This window comes from Cryptotermes secundus, unplaced genomic scaffold (assembly GCF_002891405.2).
Source record: "Cryptotermes secundus unplaced genomic scaffold, Csec_1.0 scaffold2482, whole genome shotgun sequence".
In the NCBI taxonomy this organism is placed as follows: Eukaryota; Metazoa; Arthropoda; class Insecta; order Blattodea; family Kalotermitidae; genus Cryptotermes; species Cryptotermes secundus.
Window position 1 is genome coordinate 342,908 of NW_019729249.1, and position 16,918 is coordinate 359,825.

The 16,918-nt window shown below is 40.8% G+C and overlaps 1 protein-coding gene across 2 annotated transcripts in view; it reads left to right on the forward strand.

The window, feature by feature from the left end:
- The window catches only part of LOC111865629 (protein TMEPAI), a 121,678-nt gene extending 105,175 nt beyond the window's left edge, over positions 1-16,503 (forward strand). The window contains exons 1-3 of one of the 2 annotated variants that reach the window (XM_033751896.1): positions 619-648; positions 8,444-8,638; positions 10,866-16,503. In XM_033751896.1, coding sequence (XP_033607787.1) covers positions 634-648; positions 8,444-8,638; positions 10,866-11,237 — 582 coding nt within the window. In that variant the 5' untranslated portion in view covers positions 619-633 and the 3' untranslated portion in view covers positions 11,238-16,503. Of the gene's footprint in view, positions 1-618; positions 649-8,443; positions 8,639-10,865 lie in introns of those variants that run through there. The other variant, XM_023853806.2, reaches the window with a different exon arrangement.
- The last annotated feature ends 415 nt before the right edge of the window (positions 16,504-16,918 follow it).

The window sequence follows — 16,918 nt, forward strand, 5'->3', positions numbered from 1 at the left end:
ATTAAGCACAAGGACAGCTTTACACTACCGCACCATTTAACGGCATGTAGTATAAGCTACTGACAGCATCGTTAAACAAACAGAAAGGCAAGTGTGGTGTACACGAGCTGTATGAATCAGACAGCGCCCAACGTAATCCGTTGTCACACAAGCCTTTAGAGCAGTGGTTCCCAACTTGTTTCCGACGGAACGCAGCCGGCACCGAGTAATGGCCGTCTTCTCTCAATTTAGAGTTACCCACTTCTCCTGATATCTCATATAAATTAATTTTTAAATTTATCCTTTGTCTGTGCGAAGTGTATTATCATTATTATTATTATTATTATTATTATTATGACTGGACCACCCTGTCACTGGGGACATAGAGGCAGAGAGGTGGTCATCCATGTTGGGGAGGGGGGGCTGGGCGCAAGGCTGACGATCTTGCTCTGCAAAAAAAAGTTTCGAATTCGAAATAAGTAAAACCCTGATAAAATGTAGCAGAATCTTCTAATGAAAGCTATGACTGTTTTGCATATTATTATTATTATTTTTTTTTTTTGAGGTGCTTCGACCATGATAACATCACATTAGCCGAGCAGTCTAAGGCATGAGCTGTCTTCGCTCGCTGGGGGTTCGAATTCCAGTCAGGGCATGGATGTTTTCTGTGTGCGTGAGTTTTTCTGTGTTTGTGTTGTCCTGTGTTTAGGTAGAGGCCTTGCGACAAGCTGATCACCCGTCCAAGGACTCCTACCGTCTGTAAAATGATCCAGAAACTGAGAAATCAGCCCTGTGTTCCAAAGTGGCAGAAAGAGGAGACGAACTTGCTCTCCATAGTCGGAATGATTACGTAGTAATGCCACTTCGTCAGGCTGTTCAGCGGAGAGCAACATGACGTCAAGGTGGTACGCGAGGTGCCGAAGTTTGATGACGTCGGGTATAGAGAGTCATTGTCATCATGATTTCTTAATTAAGGATTGCTTTTAGGCTGAAGGCATGTTGTTTTGTATTAATTGAGACTTGAGTTTCCTTTCCAAATCCGCGTGGGAGTAGTCAGTTCCTGTGTGCCACACAACCAGTTTGTTGACACATTAGCTGCGGTCTACCTTGTTTCCTGGATCCTTAGTAGATTTCCGACTAACGCCGGAGCGTGTTCTCACATTCTCCCAATGCCAGTGTTGCTAAACAGAGCGCATGACGAGATCGGAACGGTCAGTCCACCGCTGGAAAATTATGAATGGACCTCACTGTTACAAGTAGGTTCACTTAGGTCACAAAAGAATATTTATTTTACTCCATGCGTGAATGTAAACAAAGTCATGTACTTAACACAAATTCTCTAAACAAAAACCTTCCCCAATTAACCTAGCAATTAAATTTACCGGAAAAGGATCTGATACGTCGAAACCCACACTGATGATCCCCAATAATTTCATCTATATATGGACTTAACCTTGAAAGAAGAATATTGGACAACATTTTATATGAAGTTGATAGCAGTGATATCCCCCGATAATTACTACAGTCAGTTTTAACCCCCTTCTTGTGAACTGGTACAGTAATAGACTCCTTCCACTGATCAGTCAATTTTTCCTTATGCTAAATAGAAGTAATTAGCTTATGGATCATGGAACGCAAAATTTCGCCTCCTGCTTGAATAAGTTTTGCAGGAATTTGATCACTACCTGGCGATTTATACCTTTTCAATTTTGCAATAGCAATTTCAACCTCAAAAGGGCTAGGATCAGGTATTAACGGCTCAGCTGTATGCTCTTCTATCTTCCTAACATCACTGACCCTATGTAGATTCAATGACAGAGAAGTAGTTCCTACACCTATTCAAAATGTTGTGGGAATCTGCAAGCAGATCACCATTCTCATCCTTCACTAATTTACTGATAAGTTGGTAACCCCTCTCAAAGTAATTTATTCCTTTATACAGGTCTCTAATGTTTTTGTTCTTACTGTTCATTGCAGGCTCATCAGTTTTGTCCTTCACATATTCCCTCATTTTATTCCCGAAATGCCTGCTGGTTTCACGTCTCATATTGTTCAGATCATGCCCATTTATTTCCCTTGGATCCTGTAACCACTGCAGTTTGGCTTGTTTTCTTTAGTCTGATATTCTGAGCATCCTTCATTGAACCATGGCTTGTGCTTCAACAGTTCATAATAACCTAGACTCTCCTTGGCAAAAATTTTGATATTGTCTCCAATAGCTTCCCAAGCTTTATTACCATCCACCTCAGTGTCCAAGTTTTCCAAAGCCGTGAACCTATTTGAGACATCAACACGATACTGCTCTTTACCCTCTACCTCATTTAATTTCTTGAGATTGAACCTCTCCATATGAACTCTGTGCGTTGTTTGCTGAGTGCCAGTCTTTCCCTAACCTTTGCCACCACCAGGTAGGGGTCAGTATCACAATCTGCTGCCCTGAATGATCAGACATCAAGTATACTTGAGTGCCGTCTCCTGTCTATGAAGTAGAGTAGTAAAATGAGACGTAGGTGGGTGGATAAGATTAAAATGGATCTTAGATAGGATGGGCTGGTGTGGACTGGATAGATTTGGCTCAGGATAGGGACCCGTGAAGGCTCTTGTGAACACGATAATGAACCTTCAGGTTCCATAAAATGCTGGGAAGTTCTTGAGTAGCTGGACAACTGGCGGCTTCTCAAGAAGATCTCAGTTTCATGAACTCAGTTGGCTAGAATTTAACACTGAATTGACAGCTCTTAACCACATGCATTCAATTTCCTCATAAAGAGCCCGCAGTGTATTTTGATAGACGTGTATTTGCCATTTAAATTGTTCCAGTCTTTTCATCAGTTTTCTGCTAAAACAGCAATTGTTTTGGGAGAGTTCGCGTACCACTGCTGCCCTTTGAGAAACGCATTAACCTCAGGTTACGGCATTTATTTTTCATTGTTTCGTTTTTATTTTATCTAACGAATTGACTGAAGTGTGTGTTGAGTACAACTCACCCCATGTTTTCTCCGGAGGCCGTATGGGGGCAGCACCAGTTCACACTAGCAAGCTGGAACGTGCCCCAGGATACAACTACGTACAGTTCACAAAAACAGTTTTTTGTTTTGAAGTTACAATTGTTTCTGGTTGAAATATTTTTGATAGAAATATACGAATCTTACATTAGCTTTCTAATAGAATAAAATGTTAAATTTCCATGTTTTAAAACATGTATGTATAAAAATATTTATCATTTGTAAGGTTTGAGAGGGGACATGTAAGCAGTTTTACGTTTTCACAGTTTGCCTGAACAAAGTTTCCCAAGAACAGGCTCGGGTGTCCTGCGTAATTCTACATTCTGTTTGCTTTGTGCTTGATGGGGGGCGGGGGAACATAGCATTTTATTAACATAAACATTTTATGTTAATTTTTTTATACGACGCGTTGCATCGATAAGGATCCGTATCGCTATTTCAATAACTATACGTATTCTTGCCTGATGATGGTCATGTATGCCCGAAACATGTCGCAGTAAATTCAGATCTAAATGCAATACGGAAATATTTGTTGTGTTGACGGTAGCATAGTTCCTACATATTGCAAGCAGCACTATGATTCACGCTTAGAACATTTACATGCTGTGTATTGTACATGTGAGAGTGGAGGTTTTTTTTTGTTTTGTTATATAGTCCCATTTTATTTGCAGTCTGTACTAATACATTCAGCAAACTCTTATGGTGTACATGACTTCAAGAGGAGAGCTCATTTGCACTCTTCTTTAGTGAGTAGGCTTGAGGCCTCGTGTGACTTTTGGGGGAGTGCTTACTATCTAGATCTTTAATCTAGAATTATTGGTATACTATTGCAATGGATGCATTGTTGTAAATGTGTGGTCACGTGTATTCTATAGTTAAGAGTAAATTAGGAAGAGGTATTTTAAATATTCTTTCGAAGCTGTGGATTGGTTCGCAGTGTCTAGCCAGCGCGTCACGTAGACTAAACAAATTACTGTGTGGTCTTTTCCCCCACCCCACATGTGAGTTGTACGGATCCCCGATTGTTTGTGGTATGAGGCCCTGGGTGGCGAACCGGGAACGATTTGAATGTGGGGTCTGGCGGCGCAGGGAGGTCGCGTCGTAGGCTTGCAGAGCAGCACTGCGAGTGAGCGGGGTTATAGCATCCTTTGGGAGAATTCTTACATTGCCTGTACAGTTCTTCAAATATTCATTATTTTCATAATAAAATACTGTTCGGTATAGCTTTTCTGTTGCCATACATCGAATCAGCTTACCGCTCGGCGAAGCTGAGTATACCTGAAATACTTGGATGCAACATGTGTTTGCATTTCTTTAAAGTATCATGTTCACTCTTCGTTACGCCGTGACAAGCGCCACGTCACCATCTTGCAGACTCCATGTTCACGAGGACAACACATCGCCGAAGAAGCAATGTCAGCCGCAGTAACAGATTCAGTCGATTCGTGAGCATGCAGTAATTTCATAGTCACTCCATCTTTGAATTCAGTGATAGGGATCTTCCTGCTGCAGACATCCTTGTGTCTTGTACTGCTGCGGGAAGCGTATCAGTGACAATTTCGCCGAACCGTTACATCCGACGTCATTCGGTCAGAGACATCTGTGAATGACTTTGATGTGTTACAGTCGATTATTGCTTCAGGTTTCTTGCTTCCTTCCCCAAGAGCAGCATTTAGCACTAAGACGTCCAGTGTATCCTTACACCTGAGTACTGCAGCTCCCATGTTGCTTTCCTTTGTCATCCTTTATCATCACTTCTGCCTGCACAAAATTATTCGGGTTTAGTTTCCTGCAGGGTCTGAGGGTGCCAGCCAAATAATTTGAGCGCTGAAAAGGTCGAACCCGCGACCTTCCGGCTTGTAGCATAGTGCCTCATCCATCGACGTATCATATAATTAGACCCGTACATCTGTCATGTAATACTAGTTTCATTTAACGACACTGTGCCAGCTACAGATGCTACGTAGTCGAACGAGATGGGCGATTACGAATTTGGAGCTTCTGGTAGTTCAGAGCGGATTTCTTCTGGGAAGCTTTTAGTGCCACAGAGAAATGATTCTGAGAAAAAAAAGACAGCTGTTATCTCCTTAACTAGCATTAACCCACTGGTCTTTGTAAAGGTAATGCCGTATCATTTTTGTGAGGTATGAACTGCGTGTTTAGTCTACTTCCCTTATTTTGAAAACATAAAAGTAGGCTTATGCTATTTCCATGCTGTCTGTGTATTTCCCCCACCCCACCCATCAACTTCTGAGTGCCTGAACCAATCTTTATGTATGTACATACGTGTACATAATGGCACTTGAGCTAGTCTCAACGGCGTTCTTCATAAATCCCTCCCTTCAGTCTCTGTGTGTATTCCCTATCGTTGCCAGGCAGTAGATCGGTAGAAACGTTACCACGTCAATGAATACACGGAAAAATAAAAGAGTTGTTGGGCGCGACGGTTTCTATTCGATCCGTGCCGTATGAAAGGAAAGTAGATTAGTTTCTCTCAGAATTTTTGTTAAATATGATATTATGAATTATTGCAATCCATATTAATGTTTTACCCCCATCTGCTGGGTGCACGCGGTAGCGTAGTTGGTTGAGGCACTATGCTACAAGCCGGAAGGTTGCGGGATCGAATCCCGATGAGGTCATTGAATTTATTTTCAATTTATCTAATCCTTCTAAACGCACTATGGCCCTGGGGTCGACTCAGCCTCTAACAGAAATGAGTACTAGGAATATTCTTGGAGGTAAAGGGCGGCCGACGCGTAGTGCTGACAACCTTACCCCCGTCTACTTCTAGGTTATCTCCCCGTCACTTGTTTCATATCCCGCCCCTTCCGTCCCGTTCCATATCACGGGCCAAATAATCTTTCGTAAAGGTTACAAAAAACAAGAAGCCTGTGACATACATATACGTTTTCATTAGGGGAGGGCGGGTAAATGGCGGTCTCCTGAGTTAAGACGAAAAGTACGATTTTACGCAGACTTGAAAACGTATAAGAACTGGAATTCAGTGGGAAGGATGTGCGCCTTAAATATGCAATGTGAGGAACACTCGACATAACAGCAACTCTGCAGGAGCAGCGACTGACCGATATTCCCCACCCCAAGGCACTACGACGGTCACTCTCTGAGCTCCGTGATATCACGATGGTGGAATAATATGCATTTTGTTGGTAAGGAACTAGCATATAGCTTAGCTTACAAGATGTGTGCACATCTGAATTCTTATAATTGAAACAAACTTCACTCGCCTCTGCAAGAACAAATGGCGGAATTCGCTGTTGCACTTCGCCGAATCACGCCACAGGTGGCAGCACTAGCAGAAAGCGTCACTCTGATCACGTGTCTCTGAAAAGTACTGCCCGGCATTACCCACTGACGTCCATCCCCCCGTTCTGTCCTACAGTTCGCTATTATTAGGTAATTAATCTTCGCGTTTTCATAAAATCACTGTTCGGTTTGCCATAATCTTTGGGGTCTGTTCAGAAAGCCATTGTTGATTGTTCGCTAATATTCACGTGTTTGGAAAGTCGTTCTGCATTTTTAGGTAGTATTATCGTGTGTTCGAAAACCCTTGTTCATTGTTTTGCAATCTTTGGGCGTGTTCGAAAAGAATGTTGATTCTTGGGTACTCATCTCGTGGGCTTGGAAAATTGTTAGTTCGGCAGTCCTCTCTCATTCGTCGCAGGATGTACAAGTTGCGAAATGTATCCATAGCGTAACGATTCTCTTTCCAGTTACCTCCAAACCAGTGGTGAAAAAAGCGTTATTCGACACAAGAGGTTTATTTTTTTTTGCATATTTTTGCAAAACATCTATTGTGATAGGTATTTGCGATATACGCGCCGAAACGCATGTAGATATTCATGTAAAGGGCCCGTTATTGTTGTCCGATTTTAATAAAATTTGGTATGTTTCTACTAATGTTATATTTTAGCGTCCTGTTGCACTGATTCATGTCCATGATTTATTCTGACCGTCCTNTTTCATGTGTGTATTGTGCTTTGTGTTGTGTCTTGCTCCTGTGACTGCGTGTGTTATACGACATAAGGTTGACAAATCCAGAACAATTTTAATATTTAAAGTTTATCATTATATATGACGAATATATATTTTAGTCATTTTAGTATAAAGACAACAGGGCATGCAATGAAGTAGTTTGACGTACATAGAAAAGCATCTGAAGATGGCACTTAGTGCCGAAACATGTAGTGCAAGAGAGAAGAGTAAGGTGAATAAATGTATGCACTGTAAGACGGTCAGAATAAATCATGGACTACTAATTTTATTAAAACTCTCATAATATCAAATTTAACGAAAATCCATTCAGTTCTGCCGTTGTTTCATGCGCACGCATGGCTGGGACGAGTTTAATTGACCCTCCACAGGGCTGCAAACGCGACTGAAACTCAAACAGGCGAGAGCCGTCCGGCCTCTGGATCCTGTGTGCTTTAGCGGTTCTGCAAAGTAATTATCACCGTTGAAAAACATGCGAGCGGTGTTTCGCGTGCACCGTGCTACTGCGTCGCGTTACTTACATATCTGGCCACAACTTCATGACGTCAGCGTAGCCCAGTCCCATTTTTTGTTGCCTTCTCTTTAATGTAAAATATTTATAGGTACCTCACACTTTCATCTTCTTTGTGCTCCTTCAAATTGCCGTCACTTTGATCGTGACATTTTGTGCAATACGTGTGCATAATAATGTACGAGTATTCTGTCTTTTAGAGGAGAACGTATATAGAACAAGGGCGGTGATGACGTTAAGCTTTCCCTTTGCCCTTCATACCAGGACAAACTAACTCCATGTAGCTGAGCCCTTCTTGAGAAGCCACCAGTTTTGTAGCTATACAAGAACTTTCGAAATGATGTGAATTAACCGAAGACGCACGTAGTGAGCGCCGCCCAGGTCCTGGATAACTTCCACACAAGAAACTGATGCGCCATGGTTTCTTCTTGGTAGACCGCACTGACTTTCTGACTTCAACAGGATTCAGGTGTTAACAGTGGGTTTCATAAAAAGTAAATTTGCCCCTGTACTTAATTACAGTAGCTAGGCACTGTGCCACAAAGACATAAGGGAGAATGGAGGTATAGCTCCACCATTATGAACCTTGGCATAGATGGAGGTGCATGGTCAGTTTCACGCTCCTGCCGCTTTACCTCCGGGGAAGGAGCCCTCGGCACTTATTGGGTAGGAAGCTGAGTGGACTCCAGGGCCGGTCTGGACGCTGTGGAGAAGAGAACAATCTTGCACTGCCGGGAATCGACCCCGGGCTGTCCAGCCCGTTGCCTGCCGCTATACCGATTACGCCATCCCGAACCCTCAGTGGGTTTCATAGTAAATAGTAAATGTAATGTTAAGTTCTCTGCTGTATGTGTGTTAGTTTTCAGAGCACCGGCGATGAGTAGCATGTTGGTGGAATGAGATGTGAGGATAAATTCTGAAATTGATGGTCCAGATGCTGGCGCTGCCGGGGCCGAGGGTCATGGACCGGCTGAGCCATGAGATGGCGGCGAGGAGGGACCGCCAAGTGAGGCTTCACTCTGTACAGACAGATCTGGAGTTGGACTTGCCGCCCAACATTGCACTTCCTGATGGTGAGGAAGTTCCATATGGCAGTTCCATGCGTCTGCAGATACGTGATAATGAACAGGTACTCCTTAGACATGACTATAACCCTTCTTGGAAAACTAGTAACTGTTCAACTAGGCGAGGAAATAGAAAATGGAACCTGAAGATTGATTCCTGTGTTTGCAAAAGCCTCACACCCTCACACCATAGATTTATTGTCACCCTTTCTGTCCCAAGTTATTTTGTTATCTTAGTTTTCTCGTCCTCCTCAGCCTCCTCTTCTATGCATTTAACCTCCCTTTTCCTCAGTTAAATCACTATGAACCAAAGTTAAATTCTGTGAAGTCATAATGTAGGTGCCCCATACCGAATTCCGTTGCATTCCATTACATAGTTTCGAACACAACATGTGGATGGATAGACTGATGTAAGTGCACATTGTTCTCTGAATGTTTTATATCACGTAGTTTGTGCAACCAAAAGATACACCATGTACTTATTAACTGCATTATATAATGCTTGAAACTTGTGTGGATTGTAAATACTTGATATTGTTACTAGATGCTCAGTGTCAGTAGAGTATGCTCAGTACTTCCATATTCGTCTGCGTTCCAGCAAGTATGGCAGAGAGTATGTCTTAAATTTTTGTTGTCTAGTGTACTAAAAACCATTAACCATTTGAACAGAAATGAATAGATGATTTTTTGTGGCTTTCCTATTACTTTTGCATTTAGAATATTTTAAGTTCTTGAACTTAGGAAAATGTTCAAATTTTAAAGTGATTTGAATACATGAAGTCCATTATATTTCCAGCTGAATTCTAATAGTCTGTGAGAATCAGTACTGTTGTATATTTCTGATGTGATTCAGAATTCCCTATCACAATTATGCTAAATACAATAACTATGAGTATGAGCCCAGTCAAACATACAAACTATCCTTACTTGAAAGAGGAGATGGATGGAGGACATACCATATGTGGTATGCAAGAGATACATACAAAGATCATGGGAAAAGATCGAGCAGGAGACAGATGTGAAAGAAAAGTAAGAAAAAAAAATTGTTCCTGTGCCTAATTAATTGAGCACAATGCCGTGAAGACGTTGGGATATAGCTCCATCATTCTTCACCTCGCCACTAGATGGAGGTGAGCGGTCAGCTTCAAGCCCCGGCCGCTTTACCCCTGGGGAAATCGTCCCCGGTACCCATTGTATAGGAGGATGGACAGGCCCCAGAGCCCGTTGCTATGCTGACATAACTATCCTGACACCTAGATTTAGGGAGATCCTAGAGGAATGGGATATGAAGACGTAAACTGCATTGAACTGAGCTGTGATGAAGCTTTGCTTTCTGTGTTAACACAGAATGTCTTCAGGCTCTGAGGTTTTCGTGTCAGTGAGTGTTCAGATTCTGGTCTTCTGGGTTGTGACACCATGTGGTCTTGCTCATGTTTCAGAGGAACATGAAGCAAGCTTCTGTGACACAGACTTACTGTTCATCATTCCTATTGGTCTCCTCTCCCCCATTCATAGGTCTGAGTGACCACGTTCCATGCCTTGTGCCTGTATAACCTAACTGCATCCTTACCCTACTTGCTTCAACCATTAATATTTTCTTTTTGAGACTGTAGCATTGGATGATAGCATGACTGATGAATTGGAAAGAAGTGCCCATGGCCTAATTGAGGGACTATTGTGGCATTTTCACAGAGGGACTAAAGAAAACCACTTAAAACTGTCAGCCTTAATAGCCAGTATCCTGGGTCTGATTCCAGCCAAGTAGCTCCTGAATGCAAGTCTACGGCATTACCACTAGACCATCCTGTTTGATGACCCTGATGATGGAGGCAGCTCCTCCAGAAAATTAGTATCTACCTACAAAGCACCATAGCTCAGGCAATTAGTCGCTGGCTTCCCACTGCCGCTGCCCGGGTTCGATCCAGGGTCTGGTCAAGTTGGATTTGTGGTGGACAAAGTGGCGCTGGGGCAGGTTTTCTCCGAGTACTTCGGTTCCCCTGCCAATCTTCATTTCACCAATTGCTCCACAATCACCCTCACCTATCATCTGGTACAATAGGCCAGAAGTGGCCACAGTACAAGGGACTTAGTCCCACTCTACTAGCAATAATAAAATCTACCGACAAGACTACATGGTGTCACATCCCACAAGACAACGGTGTGAAAGGAAAAGGAATAATGTCTTGTTCAGACGAATCTGTTATACTTCATGTATCATGATATCAGAGAGTTATTTTATTAGACAACAGCAAACTGTATTGAAATTACACTGCAATATTTTCTGCACTTCAGGAGAGCGAAATCTACCAGAAGTGCATCCGGCCACCACCAAACCGCACAGTATTTGACGGTGAGTCCCCACCGCCATACCGGACAAGTTCAGCAGGTGTACTTGGTAGTGGGGATCCTGGAGACTGGTCGAGTGGGGGCTGTAGCACAACACGTGTTGTACGATGTCACAGTGTGTCAAGTGGTTCTTCAGCTTCACGGAGCACACACGCCCCTTCTGTCATTGTACCTACAGGCTCCCGCCGTCTGTCCTCTTTCTCAGACTCGAGTGGGGGAGGCGGTGGTGGTGCCCTTGCAAATCTCACCATGGTCCCATGTAATGCAGAACCAAGCCGGCTAGCAAAACCACCTCCACCCCAGCATGGGGCTGTCTGACCACCGTGTGGCCACAACTGGCCGCCCCCACCCCCAGGGGCTGTCTGATTATGTGGCCCAGTTATTTCAGAGAACGAAAACAAATACAGTGATGGTGACTTAAGTCTTTCAGCTGTTGATTTTTAATTCTGATCCCTGGATCATCATAAAAGCAAATGAGTATTTCTGCTCCAAAAACTGCAGTTTTTATGTTTTATTGTGGTTGAACTGTCAGCTGCTGGAGCTGATCATAAATTCGGCATTATCAGAACATTACTCTTGCTGTCTGAGTTGAGAACACAGTGCAACCGAAATGAATCAACAGTGTACAAAACTCCCATCAAAATAGTTTAAATTATTTTTTTGAAAGGGGGGGGGGAACAAGAATTGTTAGTATTGTTCCATTGTGTGCACATCTCATACAGTGTCCATGCATAATTGCCTTCATGACACAGATCAATACCATGCAGTATTTTTCGCCATTTGCAGAAATCTTATTTTCTCCTGCAATGATAGCCTTTCACATCCCTAGCACGATAATGAATTTGCTGCTATCCGGGTATAGTTGTACAAAATTATAATCCTACAGTGAACTGAACTTACACAGTAGTTTCTTAGAGATGAGGACAGCACACACACACACACACACACACACATGTATATATACACACACACACTTCAGGATGTTATGTGATTAGAATAAAGTTTTTTCTGTGATTCTTGGTCTCAAGAAAAGGTTAACTTCGAGTCAGGTAGGAACTTGAATGTCAGAAACGAATATGTCTGTGGCACTGCAGTAATGGAACAATATACAAGTATACACTGTTTACACTCAGTTCCAAGTAACATTGTCCAGCGTTAGCTAAAAACGCAAGCGTATGAATCGTGTGATATAAGTTAACCCAGTTTCTTCAGCCAATATAAAAATGCTTGTGGTTTTATAATTTAATGTGGACATCTCTTCAAAGAAGAGCAGTGAGTGGAATGTACAATGTATATCAGTAATTAGGGCGGTGCTTCTCAACCAGGGGTCCAAGGGACACTGCCATTCTGTAATGTTCATATTGCAGGTACCTGAAATTGGTGGTAATTGTGTGTTGTGTCTAGTATGAAGTTCAAGTGACCATGGCCTCAGGCCTACTGATGCAGCTGCACTCTGAAACACGTGCCGATCACCAAGGGGCACAATGCAGACCATGTCATACTGGGGGTAAAATAAATTAAATAACTTCTGTTTACTTCCTTCAGTGTGGTATATAATGAACTGAAGAGTCACATTATTATTATTATTATTATTATTATTATTATTATTATTATTATTATAGTATAGAATTAAATTCCTGAACTATATATATATATAAATTACTTCAGGGAAAGTGCCCGAACTAAAAAAGCCTGGTTTCCAATAGGTTTTATAACCTCAACGTTTCCTTTTGAGGCTTTCCCTCATTCTGTCTGTTATGAGACCCCCCCCCAAGTGCTCTCATCTTTAGAGCCAGAATCAGTCCCAACTCCCACTCCAAAGGAAACATACACACACATGAAATACGGGTGAATCCATGAGTCTTTCGATAGGAAACCAGTCTAAAATTAATGAAGACCTAACACCTTCTGCAGGGTGTCTTTGTAATTGCCCAGGTGACTAAGGATTTCGTGCTGTATTCCTGCATCTCTTATTAGGCAGTGCCTGGTGATCTCTGTTCTGTTTATAGAGTCTTGCTAGTTCCTTTATTTAATAATAAAACATGGAAGGAAATTTAAATTTGTCAGGTGAAAGATGTAAATATGAACTCTGCTTTGGCAAAAGTGCCTAATTCTTAATGTGTCGGTTTATTTCTGAGAGAGACCTTCAAGCTGCTAAGCTAACATTCCTGTCAGTTCTCTGTTAAATGTAATACTGAAGATTCAGATAATGTTTGAATTTCTGTGAAACATTTCATGCACTTAAAGAACATGGGAAAAGCTGTGTGACTGAAATATTAGGTCTTGAATGTACTTCGATGTAACTATGCCTTTTTTTTTTATTGCTAGTGGTGTGGGACTGAGTCGCTTGTACTGCGGCCACTTCTGGGCTATTGTACCATAACTATGCCTTACTCACAGTACAGATAAATTAACTTCAGCTTCTGGTCTTTCTAGAAATCTTTACAAATTTGAAGTCACTGGGCCAAATTAGTCTTAATTTAAGTATTTGTATATAAATATGATTTTAAATATGTTTTGTAATTTTAATTTTATTTATGTTGGTTAAAGATATCAAGAGTTCAATGCAAGTTTTTAATTCTTATAAGATACTGTAGCAGCATAATTAAATATCAATAAATATGATATAAATATCAATAAATCAGTAAATACCATCAGATTACAACATAAAATGATATTGTTTTTGCTCAATACCCTGATATGTTTTTACTCTCAGAGAGCCATCATTAGGGATGTTCTGTTAAGCAGTAGTTTTAGTACAGTTCTACTCAAGGTTTCTGCAAGAGTTATCATTCACCCTAAAAACTTAACAAATAAGAACAGGTTCAGTACAATGTAGTAATACTGTCACATGTTAAGTGACGATGGATGGGTTTTGGATTAGTAGCTGGATTTATTGGACACTTCTACAGCTTGTGACTACACTTAGCAGATCACTGTCACACACAGTCACGTTGCTTGTTAGCAGCTTCCAACGACAGATTTTCCTGTGCTTCCAGGCTCACGTCCTTGCATGCTGGCAAGCATCTCAAGCCAGCCTCATACTCTGACCACTGGCTTCAGACGGACCGCATAGAAAACACCTCTTCCAACAGTTCCTCCATTGTTGCCTGCATATGTTGCTTATCGATGGCTCTGGTATTTTTGCATGTTTATACAGCCACCGTCTAGCAATGGCTCTATCTCTGGCATTACAATTCTTATATTTGGCATGTGCAATTCATACATCATAATCTTCTTTAAATTGTTATGTATATTATGTACAGTCCATAACAATTTGTATAAAAATATTGAATTGCCTAAGATGTCAGTCCCATATTTACCCATAAATAGAATGGCTTCTTCCCTTGTATTGTGTAAGGTTGTTAAGAATGTGTTAGGATCCTACCTTCAGCCTGGTTAGTATTAAACAGTCTGATATTAACAGACTAGTACTAAACTGTTTGAGAGGCAGGATAGCACAACTGGTATAGTGACTGGCTACAGGCCAGATGACTAAGGGGATGGAGTTCGAGTCCTGGTGGGGGCAAGAATTTTCAATTCTTCATGTTGTCATGGAGCCCACCCAGCCTCCTGTCCAGTGACTACCAGGGGATCTTTCCCTTGGGTGTGAAGCTGACCACTCACCTCCAACTAGTGCTGAGGTCAAGAACACATGGGCCTATACATCCACTCCTCTGTACGTCTTCATGGCATAGTGCTTAATTAGTTAAGGCCAGGGATAACAATTTTACTAAACTGCTTAATACTCTGGTAGGATCCTAATAACCTCATTCACAAGAGGCAAAAGCCATCCTATTTGTGGGTCATAAAGGGAATACCATCTTAGGCAACACAGTAATAGACAAACAGCAAAATATATTTATACAAATAATTATGGATTGCTCACAAGAACTGAAAGACTTATAAAGTATAAATTGCACATGTCAAATATAAGAATTTAGTGCCTGTAATAAAAGTTATGCAGTCAGTATAACATATCAGTATGGTGTACAATACATGTTTCTGTTAAGTTTTGAGAATGAATGAACAATCTTCAGTGATTGTAATAGAAGTACTAGTTAACAGAACACCCCTGATTACAACTGTCTGAGAGTAGAAACATTTTGGGATATTGGGTAAATAAATATTATTTTATGCTGTAATTTGATGATGTTTATTAAAATTACATTAAATTATAATACAGCGATACACAAACAAGTGTGAATATACCAATAAATCTGTTTCATGCAGCTGAAAATATATGATTTTATTCCATAATGGTGGTTATAGGATACAGCAGTTACCGCTATATGTAGTACTACTACATTTTCATTTACTTTATAATGTCATTGTTAGGCTTTTGTAGCCTGCAAGTGGTATGTAACTTCAGCTTACAGGATTTAGCTGTGTTGTATGGTGAAACTGTCTTCCATGTACATTGCAGTCACCATCTTTAGGGCGAATCAGGGAATAAAAGGATGTAACAAAATTTGTAGGTATGGAAGAGGGAGCAAGAGTTGGGGTAGGGCTGTACCATACTCGTAGCTCAGGCAGTTAGTCACTGGCTTCCCAGTATGGTGGATTCCAGGTCAGTTATGATTTGTGGTGGGCAAACCAAAATTGCACTGGCACAGGTTTTGTCAAAGCACCTCAGTTTCCCCTATCAATTATCATTTTGTTGAATGATCCATACTCATCTATCATCTGAGGCTGGTACACTAGGCCCACTAGTGGCTGGAATACCAAATGGACTTGGTCTCATTCCAAGTTATGAATAAAAGAAAGAAAGTGGCATGTAGCATGATGCACCAAAAATTTGTCACTAGAAGGATGTGACTGGTCAGATGATGTATGTGTAAGCCACTTAAGCAGTGCTGGAACAGTGACCTACTGAATGGGGGCCAGAGTTTGTTTGAGTATGGTCACAAAGAGAAAAATTAGTATCCCTGCTGGGAATCATACCCTAGTCATCTAGCTTACTGAGCTGTATTGACTAATCTATTGCTGTAATATGTGCATAAAATTCATAGAAGTTGGGAGATAGGCTCATGATGGAGCCCACTGAACTGTGTGGTTTTCTTGCATCTCAAACAAAATGTCTAGGGCTACAATTCAGAATTGGAGAGTTGCTTTGTAAGGAAATCATGCCCTTCAATCTTGACAATTGTGCCACATTGGGCTTCAGGCTCTGTTTAAAAAACTATTGTTCATTCGTGACAAGGATCAATGTCATTTAACTAAAAAAATAAGCATTACTAACATAAGACTGAATATGCCTGATACAAACGAAATTGAGATCCATATATATAACTGTCACCGTTTCAGTAATATTCTTGTAGTGCCATAGACTTCTTCAGAGACGGGTCTGCAGTACAACAGATTGTAAGACCCAGGAGTTCTCCTGAGAAAATCATAATACTTAAGTTTGTAAATGGACTTCTGATGAAAAAGATGGATAACTTTCAGTTGTCTGGAACAAATTTCTAAGTTGTTGTGATATTACATTACACCCTGTTATGTCCTTTTTCTGTCTTATTGAAGTTTACAAGATTATATTTCTCTTGAAAGAAAAACTGTTTATCTAATAAATTAAATGGAAGGAGTCATGAGTTTACTTGCATCCATAAAATCAGCAACAGATTTCTTTAATACTTGGAAGAAGACTTGAAGCATAATTGGAAGTCTATGGAAATTGTCTACTGTTAACTACTAATATCAGTGGTTCTCTGTCTTACTTTCCTTTGATGATTCATCTTCATAACCATTTATATTGTCTGAGATACACCGTCTCATAATATGTGGCCTACTTTAATTCTTAAAACTGAATATTGAAAAGAACAAATTTGCAGATTCAAATATTAGTATATTTGAAACTCATAGCAATTGTTTCATTTTACTAATGTAGGTTAAAAAATCTTGTAAATAAATTATTTTAATGAAAATATACTTGCAGAAATATTACAGTTTGTTTCAGCTGAATAAATATAACAGAAAATTTTAAAATATTTATTCTTTAA